General features: G+C 34.3%; 4 protein-coding genes across 8 annotated transcripts; all 4 read right to left on the bottom strand.

Moving 5' to 3' along the window:
• Positions 1 to 1,158: 1,158 nt before the first annotated feature.
• Positions 1,159 to 3,859, bottom strand: LOC108324167 (leucine-rich repeat protein 2). The gene is made up of 7 exons (XM_017557023.2): positions 3,597 to 3,859; positions 3,175 to 3,307; positions 2,929 to 3,000; positions 2,323 to 2,466; positions 2,132 to 2,203; positions 1,967 to 2,038; positions 1,159 to 1,483 (listed from the first exon to the last, which is right to left on the bottom strand). Exons 1-7 carry the CDS (start codon positions 3,850 to 3,852, stop codon positions 1,417 to 1,419), a joined length of 816 nt encoding a protein of 271 aa, XP_017412512.1. The 5' UTR covers positions 3,853 to 3,859; the 3' UTR covers positions 1,159 to 1,416.
• A 2,675-nt stretch (positions 3,860 to 6,534) lies between these two features.
• Positions 6,535 to 8,046, bottom strand: LOC108325106 (uncharacterized protein At2g23090). The gene is made up of 3 exons (XM_017558117.2): positions 7,847 to 8,046; positions 7,723 to 7,763; positions 6,535 to 6,812 (listed from the first exon to the last, which is right to left on the bottom strand). Exons 1-3 carry the CDS (start codon positions 7,917 to 7,919, stop codon positions 6,693 to 6,695), a joined length of 234 nt encoding a protein of 77 aa, XP_017413606.1. The 5' UTR covers positions 7,920 to 8,046; the 3' UTR covers positions 6,535 to 6,692.
• Positions 8,047 to 8,827: 781 nt separating this feature from the next.
• LOC108324281 (uncharacterized) lies at positions 8,828 to 12,888 on the bottom strand. Its single transcript, XM_017557189.2, has 5 exons — positions 12,649 to 12,888; positions 11,746 to 11,904; positions 11,484 to 11,656; positions 9,416 to 11,318; positions 8,828 to 9,238 (listed from the first exon to the last, which is right to left on the bottom strand). Exons 1-5 carry the CDS (start codon positions 12,748 to 12,750, stop codon positions 9,182 to 9,184), a joined length of 2,394 nt encoding a protein of 797 aa, XP_017412678.1. The 5' UTR covers positions 12,751 to 12,888; the 3' UTR covers positions 8,828 to 9,181.
• A 1,219-nt stretch (positions 12,889 to 14,107) lies between these two features.
• On the bottom strand, positions 14,108 to 19,020 carry LOC108326414 (protein FAR-RED IMPAIRED RESPONSE 1). 5 transcript variants are annotated; one of them, XM_017559912.2, is made up of 8 exons: positions 18,846 to 19,020; positions 15,710 to 17,839; positions 15,564 to 15,620; positions 15,381 to 15,449; positions 15,219 to 15,287; positions 15,052 to 15,120; positions 14,909 to 14,959; positions 14,108 to 14,800 (listed from the first exon to the last, which is right to left on the bottom strand). In XM_017559912.2, exons 2-8 carry the CDS (start codon positions 17,768 to 17,770, stop codon positions 14,753 to 14,755), a joined length of 2,424 nt encoding a protein of 807 aa, XP_017415401.2. In that variant the 5' UTR covers positions 17,771 to 17,839; positions 18,846 to 19,020; the 3' UTR covers positions 14,108 to 14,752. The 5 variants fall into 5 exon arrangements, with proteins under 5 accessions (XP_017415401.2, XP_017415399.2, XP_017415398.2 ...); XM_017559910.2 differs by having other exon boundaries at positions 15,219 to 15,290; positions 15,710 to 17,835; XM_017559909.2 differs by having other exon boundaries at positions 15,219 to 15,290; positions 18,846 to 19,019.
• Between the last annotated feature and the right edge of the window lie 57 nt (positions 19,021 to 19,077).

Raw genomic sequence — 19,077 nt, 5'->3', positions numbered from 1 at the left:
TCTCACCATAATCTCTAAATTAGTTTACATAATTATAGTTTGTCGTCATCCTTTTTCTTTTTTAAAGACCTTGTAATCAAAATCTTCTTCATTTATGGTTTCAGTCATTCTTATGGTGATTGAATTTTTTAATTTAAAAATCAATAATTTATTACTCAAATATTGATCCAAATTAATAACTTATTATATTTTTTATACAGAGAAAAGTGTCATGGAATTAAGAATAGTTTTTCATTTTATTTTGATTTTGGTTTTGGTCATTCTGAATCACTGTGAAATTTTGGTACTTGTAAAATGTAAGTTTGATAGGAGTGATACCTCTATTAGTACTTCGATTTTATTTTTTTTCAAATTTCAGCATAACTGTCAGCATTTTTTACTAAAATTAAAATAATTAGGATTTTCCTTTTACTTTACTAAAATTAAAATAATTAGGATTCCCCTTTTACTGTATAATTATGAATAAACATAGTATCAAATTGTTCATACACACTGATTCTAAAACAAAATGTAGATTGTGTCATACATACACAGTACAAAATAAGTAATCACTTTTGGTTTTAGTTTTCTTTCTTGTCTCAAACAATGCACAACTTTCTCTTATGTTTCATTTCTCACAAAGGGAATGCAGAGTCATAGATGCAATTCAAAGCAAATAGTCACTTTTATAGTTTTATTTCCTCTCTCAAAATGCAGATACAGAAGTCTTCAAATTTTCTATGTTTAACAAGTAATTTATTTTAAAAGCTGTGAAATACCGTTACTTATATGTGTAAATTACTGTACTTTTGATTTATACTACTATCATTTGACAGTTGAATTAGATAAAGTTATTTTCTTTGATTTATTACAATTGAGTCTGTATTTGCAATGTATATTCTGTGTCCTGAGTGTTCAGAAACTATTAATAGATTTCATCAGAAGTCTTAACCATTTTGGAATGCCCTCATCAAAATTTTATTAGATCTAAAATACTTTAACTAAAAATTGATTTAATCTTCGAATGTTGTGCATGGTTAAGAATCTTCATGAGTTTCTTCCATGAAAAAAATAATCTTTACCAGTGTGACTGTGAGAGGTATTTAAGTTTCACTTATTATACACATCTTACTGCAAAACTATGCCATAAAGCCATGGAAAGATGTTATTAGATAGATGGACATACAAGCCTGACATTTTTAGATTCCTATTCGGGTGAAACATACATCATTAACAATGTTATTTACACACAATTGTTTTTCAGAACATTTTTAAATCACTTCTTTCTTTATAACAAAATAAGAAAAACACATATTTCAACTTTTTCCCATCTAAGAGTGTAAGAATGGTGAGGAAATTTTGATGGGCAATTAACACCACCCTTTCCCTTCCTTTCCCAAGTAAACTAAGCCTCTTCCTTGCGATTTATATCTTTCTTCAGCATCCAAAATCATATGGAACAAGTCCTTTCAGTTCAGGACCACAAAACCTGTTGTTTTCAAAACTGAAACAAGGAGAAACATTTCGTAAATACTAAATCAATTAGATTAGTGTTGAAATCGAAACTATTCCTGCTTCAAATTAATTCACAGGCGAAGATTTTGTGCCATCACGTTTGCAAATGCACCAGTGTATTTTATCTTTTGGATATTTCATTCAAATCAATTAGATCTCATGCATGCATGTCAAATCGTATCATCTAATCCTGTAGAGGAATAACCTCGGCACCGTGCCTAATGATACTAGTGAGGAAGTATTGCAAGAAAGCTAGCACTAGATGATTTCTGGTTTTCTCGTGTTTGAATCCAAGTATCTAACAGAAAAATAACACTAACTATTCGTATTGATATTGACGTTTTTACATGCTTGGTGCAAGAAAATGTGTTGTCAGTTTGAAATGACTAAACCTTGTCTGTTTATCAAAACATGTTTGGATTGGTAAGCCACTTGTTAAGAATATGGGATGACAATGAAAGATTTGGTATACCTTTCCATTGGGAAAGATTCGAAGTTGCCCTCTACTGGTATTGTTCCACATAGGTCGTTATTAGAAACATCACTGCAAAAATTGGTGTTCAAAAGTTGCTGATAAACTAATCGCAGAAGTATATAAAAGAACAAGTATAGAACACAAGATGCAAAGAAAACTCACAGGATTTTGAGATCAGTGAGATGAGTGAGTTCTCTTGGGATGGATCCTGTCAACTTGTTGTTGTTTATCCGCCTAATTCATCAAAGCAAAAATGCGTGAGTAAAACAGCCAGCAATTTTTACATCAGTGAAAACAAAAATCAAGAACAAAAGGTCAACAAAATTTTGGCAAATCAGCATAAACACGCTTACAGGAATTTAAGTGACTTCAACTTTCCAAAGGACTTTGGAATCTTTCCCTCCAACTTGTTATCATACAAATCCATGCTGATTAGTGACTTCAAGTTACCAAGTTCCTCAGGAATCTTTCCTGTTAAGTCATTTCTGTAGAGTTCCCTGTAATCAAGAATTTCACAATCTCTCATCCGTTTATTGAAAAACTAACCTCCACCCCACAAAGAAAAACAAAACTTTTGCGTATTTGGTTAAGCAAAAATATAATCCAGTTGCCCCGACATGCGTTTGGTTCAACTTAGTTAAAGAAATGGCTTGATTTTTATCAGTTTCTAGAGAGAAATTAGTCATTGAAGTGGTTATTTTCTACAAATAATCTGCAAACACGTGCAAGACGCGATTAAACTAAATTGTAGGAATAGTCCATAGTTTGGTGCTCTCCTAACTCTAGCCTGGGACAAAAAATAATGTAAACTGGCACAAAATAAAACCCAAAAATTAACTCGTTCAATTGCACTGTTTGAAAATTGTCAGATGGCACATGTTTTTAAATCAAACAACAGATCAAACAGGAGCTAGTTTCTGAACTTCTGAGCTATAACAGGCAAGGGAAGAAGACCATACAGGTACTGAAGATGCTGTAGCTGGCCAAGTTCTGGGCCCAGAGTCCCAGAAACGTTAGAGTTGCCCAAGTCTCTGAAATCCAAAGATTATACAACTTATTAGAAAGCCCGAACCAGGTTACTGCAACCAAAAGACTCAAAAGAAAAAAAAAACATGATGGTTGGAGTCACAGGTAAAAGAAAAAGAAACCTATATCTCTAGAAGAAACTAACAGAAAGAAAAGAAAAAGGACAAAGGGATTCTTACAAGCGAATCACATGATTGTTGGAATCACAGGTAACATGGAACCAAGTACAGGCATTAACCAGTGTTGGGTCCCAACTCTGCAACACATTGTTGGGATCAGAAAGCCTGCTTCTCAAAGCATGCAGAGCATTCCCTACACAATAATTTGGATCAAATCAAACTATTAAGACCAAACCAAGTCCCTTTTCTAGCTTAGAAGAGGCCAAAGAAAATTGATAGTTTTGGAAACACAATATGCATTTAAGCATGTCCATTCCCAAGAAAAATAAAATTAAGAAAAGGAAAACCAAACAATTGAAACAAAACAGCATATGATCTAGCCATAAGAAGAGCTTTGAAGATTAAGTTCCCCAGGTGGCATTAACTCTTGAGAAACCAAATTGAGCATCCTCAACTGAGAAAAATGAAGCAGTAGGGCATACCTTCCGGATTGGTTGACAGGGATAGGAGGGGGTAATGGAGAAAGAGAAACAAGAAAGAGAGGGAAACGAAAGGTGTCACTGCCATTATTCCTCCTTTGTGAGCAATCTTTTGGTTGAATGAGAGAAAGTAAGAAAGAAAGAGGTAGACTTTGGAAAGAGGAAGGAAAAAAAGGTGAAGGGCAAGGACTAAAGAAGAGAGAAGAGAAGAAAAAAGTGGACCAAGTTGGCAGTGGTTGGAAAAAGAAGACTGAGTCATGGTCAAATTATTATATTATGGTTCAAACGGGCGATGAGTGGAAAAGTCACGCATTGGTTGTGTTGTGTGAGATTTCAGTGGAGTAAGTGGTGAGATAGATAGTCTTCCAAGCGCGTTCTGTGGGGTACCCCACCCCATCTATTGGAACTTGGTGACTTGTGAGTTACAAAAACTTATTGTTATTATTGTTTATTGTTTTGTTGGTGTTACTTCTTACATGGTTTATGGTTACTTGAGAAGGAAACAGTATTGACTGCAGGACAGAATGGAGCACTATGAACTAAGTTGTCTAAACTTGTGGACATGGCCATAAACGTGATTCCTCATCACTGTCTTCTTCCCACCTAACATCTCCACTAAATTGGAATGAAAGTTGTGGACTTTGTGTCTTCTACTGTGGATGCTGTGTATCAATGCCATCACTCTGCATTTGTTAGATTGGACTACTCCTCTTTTGGTACTATTTTTAATCAACTTTCTTTCTTTCAGAACATGCATCTACTATTTCATCATCCAAATGTTTGGCTGGTTCAACTTGCAAAACTTCGAATTCAACGATTCACATTATTATGTTAATCTTTGAGCATTTCTAGCTACACTTTATTCAATCCTTTGGTTTAAATACGAAAATTCTAAGCATGGACACAATTTAATTTCGGTTTCATATGAAGACTTTGAAGCAGAGTGAATGAACCGTAAGGGTGCAAAATGAAAAAATTTTGAAAGTGAAATCATTGATGTGAAAAATGAAAAATCACAACACTTGTCATTATATCAGATTTCTAAGTTTGAATAATTTAAAACGAGGAGTTCGTTTTTGCTATAAAAAGAAGAAATAATGGTGTTATAAATTAAAAAAAATATTTTGATTTTGAGGTGGAGACTTAAAATTGAATAAAATAAGAATTCACATGTGAAAAGAATCTTGAATCTATACAAACACCATTTTCATATGTCGTGGTAAAAGAAATCATTTATACCTGCCACTTCACAAAAAGAAAAAATTCAAATGTAGCAGGACATGAAAAGACTTCACGTTTTGAATTATTCTGAATATTTTTGGCTCTAAAAGAACAAGAAGAAACGACAAATTTGTCAAATAAAAATATAAAGCAATAGTAGAAAAAAAAAGCAGCTTGATGTTAAAATTATTTACTTTGAATTGTAGTTTTTTATTTTTCGTTTATTAAATTTGATTTTTTATTGACTCTTTAAAGTATTCGAAGGAAAAATTAATCAAGAAAAAAAATAGCATGTATCGGTCACAATGCAAACAGCGTCTGAAAAGAAAACTATGGAGAATAAAATGTGTACAAAATAAGAAGTGAGATTGGTAATTTTTTATTTGTGATTTACGGAAAAATAAACGGAGGAAAAAGCTGTGAATTGTTGTATTGACAAGTGATTAGAAGGGCCTTAAAGAGTTTAATTTTCATTAGAAGATTGCCACGGCTAAAGAAATCTAATGAGATGTGAGGAATTTTTATAAAAGGGAAAATAATTGATTGAAAATAAAGTAAAATAAAAGGGACATCTATTTCATATTTTAATTTTAATTCTCTATTAATTGTATTCACTTTTCATTTTTTTATATTTTACTGTTTTTTTTTCATAATTCCTATTTTTACCATTTCGTTCTCTTTTTTTTTTTACCAAATTGACCTTAAATAATCTCTGTTACAAAACACTTATTTAGGTTCTTTATTCTTTTGGAGGATTTAAAGTTTACAAGTATTAACTACTTTATGCTCAGTTAGACTTTTATTTTATATATATATATATATATAATTACAAGAAGTTAAATAAGATATTAATTGAAAGGAACTATGAATCTTCTCTTTCTATTAATTAAAAAAAACGAAAACAAGAACAAAACACAGTTGTAATAACCCAAATTATACAATTGGGGAGAAGATACTCTTACTGATTTTTTTTTCGAATTTTAACCTAAGCAAAAACCGTACTATTTATGTAAATTTAAGGCACAATTATGTAAATTTAAGACACCGTATACTATGTTCGTTAAAAAAAAGTCTACTCTTACTCACTTAGACTATGTTTTTTTAAATAGTTCACTTTAAATAGAACACAGATTTAAAAAGATGGATTTAAATAGTTTTCTTCTCTGCATTTGTATTAAATATTTAAATTTTTCTTTTCAAAAAATAGAGATATTATTTAAAAATATTTTTTATTAACTTTTTTCAAAATTATTAAATAAGAATTAAAAAATAATAATTTTAACTCATTCAAAAACAATTTCATAATATTACTTTTTTATTTATTAATTTTTTTAATTTATCACATCAATCTAATCACTCAAAGATTTCACTATCGAATCCACTCAGCCACTCAGTTAGACCTAAAAATACTCAAAAATTTTATCAAATCCACTCACTATCTTCCAAATTTATCTTCACAAAAAAAAAACACAACCTTAAGAAAAACCAAGAGGTATTCCTACCCATCCCTGCCAGTCTCCCCACCCACTAGCAAGTACACAAATTCATAGTGGAAATAAGTGTGTGATTGATTTGGATGTGGATCACGAGTTCATATTTAATTTTAACTTGATCCGACATCAAACCAAATTAATAAGATTGGTGAGCATCTCATGAAAGTAAAGATTCACAAAGAAGATAAATGAAAAAAGAATCAATTGAAATCTTTGACAACGAAAAATCATAATAACTCATTTATAATCTTAATCTCAGATTAACTTGGAATTAGCTAACATCTGACATTAACTTTGAGAAATATGTTATGAATAGTTTGGTTAACCAACTATAGTTGGTTGGTGAACGCAGTATTACATAGGCATGTTGTACAAAATGTAATGGTCACTTTTTAAGATGAGGAAAACAAGCAAAGACATCAGCCTTGGGATGCTTGGCTTCAGCATGTTCCCGGCACTTAACCTCCGATGTGGTACAAATGAATGTCTGCATGCACACCTTGCACTGCACTCGTTATCCATTGTCCCCGAGATTAATCAATTTCAACAGCCAGCAACAACACCAGCCACAGAGACAGGAACAAAAGTCATCACGCACGTAAACGGAGTCAATAATTTGTCTATAAAAGAGCATACTCTTGTTGAAATGTATTAGAAATCAGAAAGCTACTTAAGTGCATGTTTGGATATACACATGTAGAATTAATTTTGTAGAGTCAATTTTAAGCAAAGGTGAATGTTATTTTTGTTTGGACAACAGATAATAATAAAAAAAAAAAAAACTGATTTTAATAGTGTTGTTCAGAAATTTGCAATTAAAACTGTTTTGGTTATGTAATTAGCAAAACGTGTTTTGTCTTACCCTTCATCAGACAAACATAACTTCAACTCAGGTGGATTTGGAACAAATATAAGACTTTATTTTAGTGTAATGCAAAGCTACTTCCAAATGCTTCAATGAGACTGAGTTCACAGTTTTGAACCAAGTGTTTCCAACACGTCCAAGCATCATGGTCAATGCAAGAAACCATTTTGACCCATCCCCAGACTCAAGTCATGTCTTCCAGAGACTAATCCAAACATGTTATGAGTCTTGTTTCTTCTTTAATAACCTTTCTCCTAAGTTTTCACATTTTCTTAATAAATGTTATTACTTCATAAAAGAATATGTCAAAGAGTGCGACGGCAATTTAATTTGAATAAGAAGTAACAAACAAATTTCAGAGAGTGAGGACAAATAAATTAGAGTAGAATAAGCAGATATGATTAGGTCAGGCAATTAGGGTCACAATTTGCAGAACCAGAGTCCTTAGGCTTATCATAATCATAATGGTATCTACTAGAAAAGTGAATTGTAAATAGAAAAAAAATATATATAATGAATGGCATTGAGTGGGGGTGAAAGGAGCAGGCACCTGGATGTTCATGGCCTTCTTGTTCGCCTCTAGCTGGCTTCCTACAGAATCAGAAAATAAAAAGACAGATCTATGAGGAGAGAAGGAAACAACGAGAATTTGAAGAGAAAAAAAGAAGGAATACCTTTGGAAGCTTTATTTTTCTCCATGTTTCTCTCACGCGCCATCTTGGATTTCTGGCCATTGCCTCCTCCCATGGTTGTTCTGTTATGATCGGCAAAACACAGAACACACAATGGATTGATGAAAGGGAGAAGAAAGGAGTGAAAAGGTAGCTTAATTAGGAAGCTTTTTGTCACTGCAACGCTGTGACCTGGAATTTAAATCATCTCTCCCGTGCCACCTCACCGACCGTTCTAGAACTATCCTCTATATAATTAATAATTTTTTATATATATGAAATAATACTAATATATTAATAAATGGGTGGTAGTGAGATGCTTTTCTTGGAATGGAGAAAAAAATGAGCAAAATTTGCATACGTAATTTCTAGGAAAGTTACTAGAATGGTTAAATATCAAAAAGATTATTAAATTGTAAAGTCCATCTTCAAAAATAGGACTTTTTTTCTTAAATACGTTTTACAATTATTTCAATCTTTTAATTTTTTTTATAAAATACAAAAATCGTATTTAATATGTACGGCATATTTTTTTTATATTCATCAAACAACTTTGCTATAAAAAAGAAAAAAAAAGTGCAATTAAAAGAAAAAGAAGTAAAAGCTGTTCATACTCACAATTTAATTACAAATCAAATATCGTATATATCAAACAAAGGTCCTGTATTAAAATGTTGGAATCGTGTTTCTTAAGTAAAATTAACTCAAATTTATAATATTTATAAGTCCATTTTAATAATCTTTTTTGAAGAAATTATATTAAAATAGTAAACTTTTCAAGAAAAAGATAGACAACAAAGTTCTTTTTTTTTTCATTTTCTGCTTTCCACTGATCTCAGAGTCGTAAAAATTCAAAATATACTTTTAGTTGGCTCCTTTTTAAATAATTGTGTTGTTTGAAACTAAGATACTAACTATCCATAAAAATAATATTTTTCTGCATTGCCATTACTAAATAAAGTACAGACTTACAAAATCTGATACTATTTTAAAACGCGAAATAATTATTAAAGTGTAATGTCTGAATTTATCATTTACATATGTAGTTTATCATCTTTTGTTTACATCAATGGCTACCATTTGATACAAATTTATGGAGAGCTTATAACGTGCTGACAGTCTCATATGCTGGCTGAAATATATCCCGGGCCGAAATATTGACTAAGTTGCTCACATTTTTATAATTTTGCTGACTTCTCTGTCAATGCAAGGATGAAATCAAAACGGACGTCTATGAGATGGACAATTTGTCAGAAGCTGAAGCACAATAGCCAAAATACAGTATTAGCACATTTTTATCAACAAGGATGAATGAATGAATTGTACGAGATATTGCAATCAAAGTGCTTTCATTGCTTGCTTCCGTTCCTCCTCTTCGGCTTTAATCCAGGCAGCCTAAAAATTACCAAGCAAAGCAGATTGTACAGAGTCAATAACTTTTTGCAACTGTCAATGTAGAAGAAAAAAGCATGAAAGGAATTTAGAGTTACACGACTCAATGATAGCAAGTTGGTTTTGGGAAAAGCTTTTGAAGTTCCAACAGCTAAATTAGACATGCTAGATAGGACTAACCTTTTCGCGTTCAAGCTTAGAGACACGAGTTTTAATGGAGTTTCCTAGGCTCAGTCCTCCCCAAGCTTCTTGCAACTCTCTCTCCCTTGCTTCACGACGAGACACTGAAAGACTTACCGAGTTCTCTGACCGCTCAGCAGCAACCATCTTTTCTCCCTCAAGTCTGGATTTATTTTTTACCGACACTTGGTTCAGACCACCTTCATTTGTTTCCAAATGGACGTTTCCTAAGCTCAATCCTCCCCACGTTTCTTGCAACTCTCTCTCCTTTGCTTCACGACGAGTCATTGAACGACTAACTGAGGTGGTCTCTGGCTGCTGTGCAGCAACCATCTTTTCTTGCTCCAGTCTGGATTTATGCTTAACCAAGACCTGATCCAGACCGCCTTCATTTGTTTCTAAATGGATGTTTCTGTGGCTTCTCTTAACTTGGCCCCATTCTTCCTCCAGATTGCTCCTCATTTTCTCCTTCTCTAGTATAGAGACGTGCTTTACTAAAACTTTATCCAAGCTCTCATATTCTGGAACATTCGTTGCCTCATGATTCATTCTTTGTTTGTAGTTTTCACGGCTTCCCAATGACAACGCATGCAGCTTCTCTCTTTCCAATCTGTGCACTGGCCTTGCCCGTATTTTCTCCAACCCATCTTTGTTTTCCCCTGATTTGGACCCTATGTTCGAATTTATGTTTTCTTTCCTATCCAATGCTTCATCAGAATAGAAAGTTGAATCCAGTTCACCTGATGTATTTGGATAAACTTCTTTCTTCAAACTGTTATTCTCATTGATTCTTCTGTTTTTTGCTTCTTGGACCTCCTTTTCAAGTCTTGAGACATGTTTCACTAAGACCATATCTAAGCTTGGTACTTCTATGTGATCCTTTGGCCTGTTTGGCATGTCGCTTGAAACTGCTGGCATCTCCTTTCCGGACTTAATTTTTGCCTCCTTGATGTCTTTCTCTAATTTTGAATAATTCTTCACTAGAATACTTCCCAAATCAGGTACATTCTCTGGTGGAGTTTCATCAACAGATTTACGAGAGCTATCCCTGACTGGTTCTGTCTTTGTCTTTCGGGTCTGTTTGGCTTCCCAAACCTCTCTTTCAAGTTTTGTCACGTGCTTAACTAAAAACTTATCCAGGCTTGGTACTTCTGGCTCAACTTGCTTCTTTCTCGTCACATCCAAGGCTAACTTTCCCAATCCCAACGATGACATTCTTCTCGCAGGAAAATTAGTCGCTGAAGAGGATGAATACTCAGTTGAAGAGTCTAGATTATGCAGTTTGGCATTCTGCACTTCAGCCAAGGAAGCATTCAAACCATAAGTTGCAACTATAGTGGCGAGGGAAGAAAGTTCATCTTCTTGAAAACATTTTAACCTCTCAATCATCATATCCACAAGTTTTATTCTGTTCTCAAGAGACTGTCTCCTCCTCCCCCTGCTTTTCCCAAGAAAAGGTATCTCGGAATCTAACTCTTGGGAGTTGAAGTCACTCTTTTGAGAGGCTGAATCAAACTCTGTCCCGGACTCAGATTTATACTCTGAACAGAATTCAGTCAGGTCCTGATTACTTTCACCCGTATCTGGGTTTTCACTAATTTTTCTTAACAATTCTTTGAATTCACCTTTACTAAATGAAGTGCACTTTGCAAGCCTAATAAATGCAGTTTTGACTGCGGCAGCCACTTCTCTGTCCACCTCAAAGGCAGTTTCAAAAGATGCAGTAACACCATGGGTATATGATCCTTCTCCATGAACTGAGGATGTCTCTGTTTGGCAAAGCTTCCTAGGGCAGTTTGGCAAGTCAAACATAATAACACCCATAGCCTGGGCTGTCCCAAAAGCTTCTTCCGCACTTTTTTCTGCCTTTAAGAGTTGAGCCTCGGCATCATCACTAGGAATCCTGAAAACAACAATACCAAAAACAGACATTAAATCCAATATACAAATTAGAAATCGACAATGCTCACCATGGCTGTTTCCAGAAAACTTTAGCTGGAACCACATAAAATACAATATACAAATTAGAATTCAACAACGCTAAGTACAGCTTGCAGAAAAATTTTACCTGGCAGAACGTAAAATACGACACCAAGAGGCTTCCACTAATGCAGCTCTTCGGGTCTCCATTGCCTTATGCGCCGCATCTCTAGCTGCCATTTTCTCCCTCAGCACTCTTGAATAATGTGGGTTAGAACTGCCTAGCGTCTGATCAAGCGTCAAATTTATACCATCTACTTCCTGGAAAGGTCAAGTGTGTGTTAGCATTGCAATTCAGAAATAATAAACGAAATACTAATAGTAACAAATATATGTGTTTATGGCAAAACCTGAAGCATCTTAATTTTCCTATTCATGTAGGTATCCCCTTTTTTGCGTGGGAACCAGTTAACAGGCGAGGTTTTACGACGAGGAGGCTTTCTAATTTGTGATTTGCACTTGTTAAGAGCACTTGATGTAGATTGACCAGACTCCCTGCTCAATTTATTCTGCACCATTCAGTAAAAGAAAACGGAGTTGTTATAGACTCAGCTAAACAATTTATTTAAATTACAAACAGATAAAAAAACAAATAAATAAATAGAGCTGCAAAACATGAAAATTATTTATTGAATTCTTCTAGAAAATAATGTCATAATCAGCCTGAATTATCAAATTATTCGATGATAGTGTGTGTGTGTGTGTATATATATATATTCAATTCAAGAAGCTGTCTAAAGTTGTTTTAACAAAAAAATCAAATCAATTGTGGATCCAAAATCAAGTTACCTGAAATTTAAACGTGAGTTAGGATAATGCAACACGTATCCAACTAGGCACTTAAATTATCCTGGTTGATGCAATTGTCGTTTGTTACATGAATTTGCTAGATATTTTCAGACCCTAGGGTTTGTTCCTTCAGATCATCTTAACTATACCAATTTCAAACATGATACTGGATAAAAGAAACTCCTCATTAAGATCAGTTCTAAAACAACACTCATCTCTGGAATTACTGGAGTCTAAATTGTTAGTTTCCACCTGGATATGAGGTAATTCTACGACCCTCCCTGTTACTAGGGTTTCTCAAAGAACTAGCATTGGATCAGTGGCTCAACCAGGTTAATGATTTGAATCAGTAAACACCAATCAGAAACAAAGAATGTAGAAAATTAAAAAAGACAAAAGACAACTGATTTGCCTGGCGAAATGGAAGACGAAAAACGTTTTGAACATAAAGATGGAAAACTTACCTTTCCGATCTTGGAATTGACGGTGGCGGTAGGAGAATTAAGAGGAGGAGCAGAGGCATTGGGGGAGTGATTCTCTGACCCAGAGTTGCACCCAACGTCCATTACATCCGATGTCTTCAACACTACTGTTTTGTCTTTACTTTCACTCTCAGATTCACGGAACTTCTCAGCTTCAGATTCGACTAAACAAAGAATAAGATGAAGTAAGTTTAGTTTTCGCGTAACGAAACCCTCCTTTTACTTCACAAAGCGGCACATGGAAAACTAGCCGTTGCCTTGATTTATAACGGCCACTTAAATTATTAATTATTTTCCTTTTCTATTTTTACAATTATTCCACATATTTGTATTTAAATTAACTTGAATATTATATTCCTAGATCATACTGTGCAATATCTTTAAGGAAACACAAGCAAAAAAAAAATTCTCCTTTTTCTATTACTTTATTTTACCTCAATAAGTCGAAATTTAATATTTATATTAATTTTATGTGTTTTAAAATTTGAAATTTAAAAAAGCACATCACACATCAACATGCAATGGATTTCCCTATTGTAGTTTCACTTTATCATACCTTATCTCATTCTTTTTTTTTTCACATCACACAGGTTTATACAATGATTTTTTATATAAAATGACAAAATCTCATTATATATTACTTTAAATAGGCCAATCTAATTATGCATGATTTTTTATTCCATAAACTTTCTTTTAAGAATTTGGCTGACGTGGAAAATCGAATTGATGGTTGGAGAAACTTTAAAGAAGAAAAAAACATTGCATTTATTTTATTCCTGCTTAGAAACGAAAGCAAATTTATTGCATATATAAATTCATGGCCACTTACAGCAATGGTTAGTGGTTTTAAGAGAAATACACAGTATTACTTAATTATCAAGGTGTCATATTTGCTTGAACAATAATTTGTATATTAATTGTGAACAATAATTGGTTAGGTGCAAGTGCAACCCTTCAATGTAATTATTTATTTCTTCATTTATTTTTAAATAAAACAATTTGTTTACTTAGTTATTATATACACATTTTATAACTTTTCGTACTTAATATCTATTTTTCCTTAATTAATTCTCTATTAAAAAAATTAATTATTTTAATTAATATTAAAAAATCGTGATTAAAAATAAGATTCTATTAATTAAATTTGTTAAGATAGTAAGTTTTAATCACTTACATATTTCAATAGATAATTTTATTAGTAATAAAGCAATGGTAGCTCGAATACATTTACATTTATTTGTTTGTTCACATTTGGTTTATATTTTTGGACACACATTTCACCTAAACTATACGAAATCCCTCCAAAACATAAACCATATTAACATGAATCAGTTCTCCTGTATTAACATGGTTCCAATGCGGATGAACAAATAACAAAATCGTTCTACTATATACAAGGGAACTCGTAAAGCTTTTCTCTCGAAGGGTTAAAAATAGAGGGTGGAGAATGCAGAAACTTTTAACACTAATATCCCACTCACCACAAATACAACATGAATACTACAACAGTTAGAACGATATTCAGAAAAGGATCTTGTAGTAGTAAGCTATGATATAAAAGTTCACTATATAAACGTATAACTGATTATACAGATCGTTCTAATGGACACCTTCTGGTTATCATGAAAAGTAATTGTTCCGATCACAAGCCACACCTCACATGTAAAACTGAATATCTTCTTTCCCATCATACTAGCACGGGATTTCGTGACATCCTCTCATTCCAGTTTGAGAACAGTTGATTCCTCACTTATGTGCCACCATAAACAAAGACAAGGCAGAAAGCAAGATGTTTTTACTCATTCATATATTCATTGTGAGGTGTCCACCACAATGAAGGAAAAAGAAGTGGAAACAGACTTTGCAGCTCATATGGGCAACTTCAATGTACAATACAGGATGCTGAAATGTTGTCAAGATGTGAGGTGAACAAAAATTTCAGTTGTAAATGTAGTTAAAGCAACTATGTACAGACTGTTGTATCAAGACAACGAAGTGCCCATTTTCCTTCAATCGTCTTTTCAGTCACCACATAGAAACTTGATGGCCTCTAAGGAAACTATCATCTCAGTGAAGAGAAAAAAATCTAAGTATTTCTTGAACTGTTGCCATGAAACTGGGGATCAGGTTCATCCTGCAATCAAGGTTATGTGATGAAGACAGTGAAAACAAAGCATAAATTATTTTATTCCAAGTCTAAGGAGATAGTACTGTATGTATATGGACTATTTCGTACGCAAACCTGAAGGCTATATCCAAAAGTAGTTGATGGACGAAATTCCAATTGCCCTCCCTACACGATCCAACAAAAATTAGCCAACTTTCATCATGAAGTTAATCAAATAATCTGACTTCCCAACATTGCATTAAAAAAAAGTACACTACCAGCCCATGAATTCCTTGCTGTGTTCCAAAAAACCCATCATGGCTTGGAGCCATGGAATTCAAAGGACCCTACGAAGATCCGAATATCAATTTATAATTCTGTTAAAATACAATTATATATGACAAACTCGTATCTGCAAAATATAATCATCATTGGGACAATTTACCAGGCCTTGCATGCCCTGTTGATTAACATAGTAGCCATCATGAGGCGGCTCCATTAAGTTCAATTGTACCTGCTACAAAAACCAAAATTATTAATCATGGCATTGACTCTTAAAGTACAGGATATATATGTAACCATTTATTCACAGACAAGTATAACATACCAGTCCTTGCACATTCTGCTGGGTACCATAATATCCATTAAGGGTCATTGCATCCGAGCTGAGATTATCCTAAAAGAACGAAAGCACGAGTTACAAGAAGGGTAATAATTTTCAACGTATCAAATGCACTCTAGATTTGTAAAAACTAAAATAGATCAGGATTGAAACGTAGGTAACACAAACCATTTGCTGCAGGCTATCTTGAGCATTAACAAGTATAACATCCTGCTCTAATTGTGCCTATAAAAGAGATTTTCAAATCAATTTCCTGATCTTCACAAAAGCCAAAATAACTTATATGCAGATCAGCCACAAAAATCAGAACGCACCTTTCTTTTCCTAGCTGCGTTCCTCTTTTTATTTGGTTTCAAAGCAAGAGGACCCTGATTTTCTTCTGTTTCACGAAGGCCATAGGCATTGTTGCTAGTTTCTGCACCGTTGTTGTTACAATTATTCACCAATACACAGTTCTTCAAGGCGTCAACAAGTGCACGAAAAACAACATTGTAATTCTCTTCAGATAATGATCCTTCTTCACTTAAATCGATGGCTCGTTTACACAAGTCATTATAACGCTGCACCCTAGTTTGTATCCTTCTTGTCCTATCAGCCACTGATTCCTTAATTTTGGCATCTTTCGTCCACCTCTTCAAGATATAATGAGATGGAACACTTGAACAACCACAACGTTGCAGAACACTCAAAGCATGCCTGCAGAGGAAACCTTTATATTCAAACAATCGACAAAAGCAAGAGACCTCTGAGCTCATTTCATTCCAAGTTACCAAAAACTCTTCATCCTTCTCATAATCTTGAACTATGAACTTTGCAAGAGTTCCATCTCCAACATCTATCCTAGATTGACAACCAGCTACACCCAGAACTTCAACTTGAAATTTCTTAAATATTGCATGCGTATAAATTGTTGACATTTGCTTTTCCCAAGGTGAAGGAGATTTAAGTGCTGGCTGCTTGTGCAATGATTCAAAATCCGCAATGGCTTCTTCATCATACCTATTCTGCAGAATTATCCCATACTGTTTTACAAACTCCTTGAGGGTAATTTTCTTATGAATATATTTGTCAAAGAAAGAGCTCGTACTTTCAGAGCGCTGAGGTGTAGACATTCCAGCTAAAAAGGTATCCCCCATGTAAGTCGGCACCCACTTTTTCCGGTCCTCATACAATGACTGAAACCAAACATCATCTTGGAGTTCATATATGCTGACCATTTTCCACCATCTCATGTCAAACTGGTCCTCTGTCGATTTAAAAATGCACTTATTAAATTTTTGTAAGAAGTTGTTGTGTTGTTTGATCACAAAAGAGAGATTTTCTGGTATCCTCTCTAGTATGTGGCAAAGAGAAAAACAATGACGTACATTCGGAAAGACTTCTTCAATTGCTGCCTTCAAGGCTTTGTCTTGATCAGTGATTATAACCTTGGGAGCTTGCCCACCCATAGCTCTAAGCCATGTCTTCATTAACCAAACAAATGTTGGTTTACTCTCATCAGCAACCAATGCACATCCAAGCAAAATAGGCTGAGAGTGATGATTCACTCCAACAAAAGGTGCAAACGGCAACTTGTCATTGCTTTTTATGTAAGTGGTATCAAATGAAACTACATCATTAAAGCTAAGATAATCATTGATACTTTTTGCATCAATCCAAAATAGATTTCTTAACCGCTGTTCTTCACTTAAATCTATAGAATAGAAGAAGTTGGGACTCTCCTTTTGCACATGCTTAAAATACTCAAGCATAATTTGGGCATCTCCCTCTTCCAAAGCCAGATACTGGCCTCTGTCAAACTGATAGTTTATATCACTCACAAAAGACCCGATGTTTTGACAGCCTCCAGATTGCCTTGACATTTCAACATACATCTTTCTGGTGCGTTCACTAACAGCATTCAAGATATCAATATTATTCTTTTCAGCTAATTTCACATTTCTATGAATCCGAAAATGATATGCCAAAGCTGGTAAAAGTTCATGATTATGTTCCTTTATAAATTCGTGAATGATCCATTTTCCATCTGGCTTTCTCTTCACGTGCATGCAAGCTTTGCAATCTGTTTTCTTTACACTTGGTCTTCGACTGCTGCCACTGTCAAACTCAGGCGTAACTCCATACCTAGAGCATGCAAATTTGGCATCAATAAATTCTTTTGTTTTCTTCGAACGTCTGCTGTTTTTTATTGAAGTAGTGAATCCCATAGATTTGGCATATTCCTGATAAAATAAATATGCTGCTTCATGGGATTCAAATTCAATGCCATTGTGCGGCTCAAAATCCTTGTCTCCTTCAAACAATGCAATGTCCCTCTTGGGAGAAGAAGCGGGTACACCACCCCTGTGCTGCACTTCATTTAGTGCATCACCCATATTTTCACTCACATGCACTGCTTCCTGAATACCTGCTACACTATAAATTGCACTTTGGATGCTACCTGTCTTTGAAAAATACAAATAAAAAAGTTTCTAATCAGTACAACAGAAAAGTGTAATGATCCAAATATTGAATTTACAGCGATTCTTGACAGGTTAGGGGACGCACACCTTGCAATGTCACGAGTGAAATTGTAGGCAACTTAAACTAACTCAGAAAAAGTTAGCCAGCCCCAAATTCAAGGACTGAGGTTATAAAACAAAAATTGACTTTAGACATGTAAGAAAATACAAAGGTTCTAGATGTTTCCAGGTCTGGGAACACTGATCAAGAAGTGTGCAAAATCAGAGAACAAGAAATTGTTTTTTGGTTTCCAACAAGCATTTTGTACCCCCCTTCAGAAACATTACTATTTTAGATATCATGAAATACTCAGTGTGAACACCCCCTTCCAGTAGAAATTCAAACATTGTTAATCACGCAGAGGGCCATTACATTAAATCCCAACCCAATGACACCAGAGAACAAGAGTTGAAACTAATCAACAACGCCAAGAAAGTCACAACTAAATGAACAATCCAAACTACAGAAACAGTAACACTAAATTCAAAGAAAGCATGCTGCCGTAGGACAATAGATAAAACAAGAAGATAAGCAAGCTACTGCTGTAGCTAAAAACTTGTTTATCAGTGAGCACAGAATGATCATTCAACAAAAAGCAAACGACGCATTGAGTGAGTAGAGTTTGATAGTGACAACTGAGTGAGCAAACGCAGTTTCCAGCTCTTCATTAAGAAATCACATTTTACCCAAACTTGTAGGTTTGGGTTCCAGCTAAAATGGCTCTACTTTTCTTAGACTACAAGTATATATTTTTTTCAGTGAATTTAGAACTTTTACGTGAGAAATGTGCGTGAAGTGAATGGAATTAGAAAACCCAGATGGTGTTTGAGCAAGAAGGTTCAGTACGTGAGCATTGACAAAGCATAAAAAATATTCCTTTGGTAGAAAAAATCACAGAAAATTGAAAAGGGAGCGGGTAAGCAGAAGGGAAGAGGGAGAAGGGAAAACCTTAAAGAGCGGGAGATCACGAGGCGCGAGTGGGTAAAAGCGCGAGTGGGAAAGCTAGGGTTTTGAAATTTGGGGGAAACAGTTGAATTGTGGATGGGATCGGAGGGCAACTCAACTCGCTTGGTTCACTCGCTCGTCTTTCACTCTGCACTCACAGCGCGTCTTATTGCCACTTTCTCTTTTTCTTATTTCTTTTTTCTATTGTTTTGTCTTCCTTGCCCACACGCGTCCC

This window comes from Vigna angularis, chromosome 3 (assembly GCF_016808095.1).
Source record: "Vigna angularis cultivar LongXiaoDou No.4 chromosome 3, ASM1680809v1, whole genome shotgun sequence".
Taxonomy (NCBI): domain Eukaryota; kingdom Viridiplantae; phylum Streptophyta; class Magnoliopsida; order Fabales; family Fabaceae; genus Vigna; species Vigna angularis.
The sequence above is the reverse complement of the archived record's forward strand: the minus strand, read 5'-3'. Positions and strand labels throughout refer to the sequence as shown.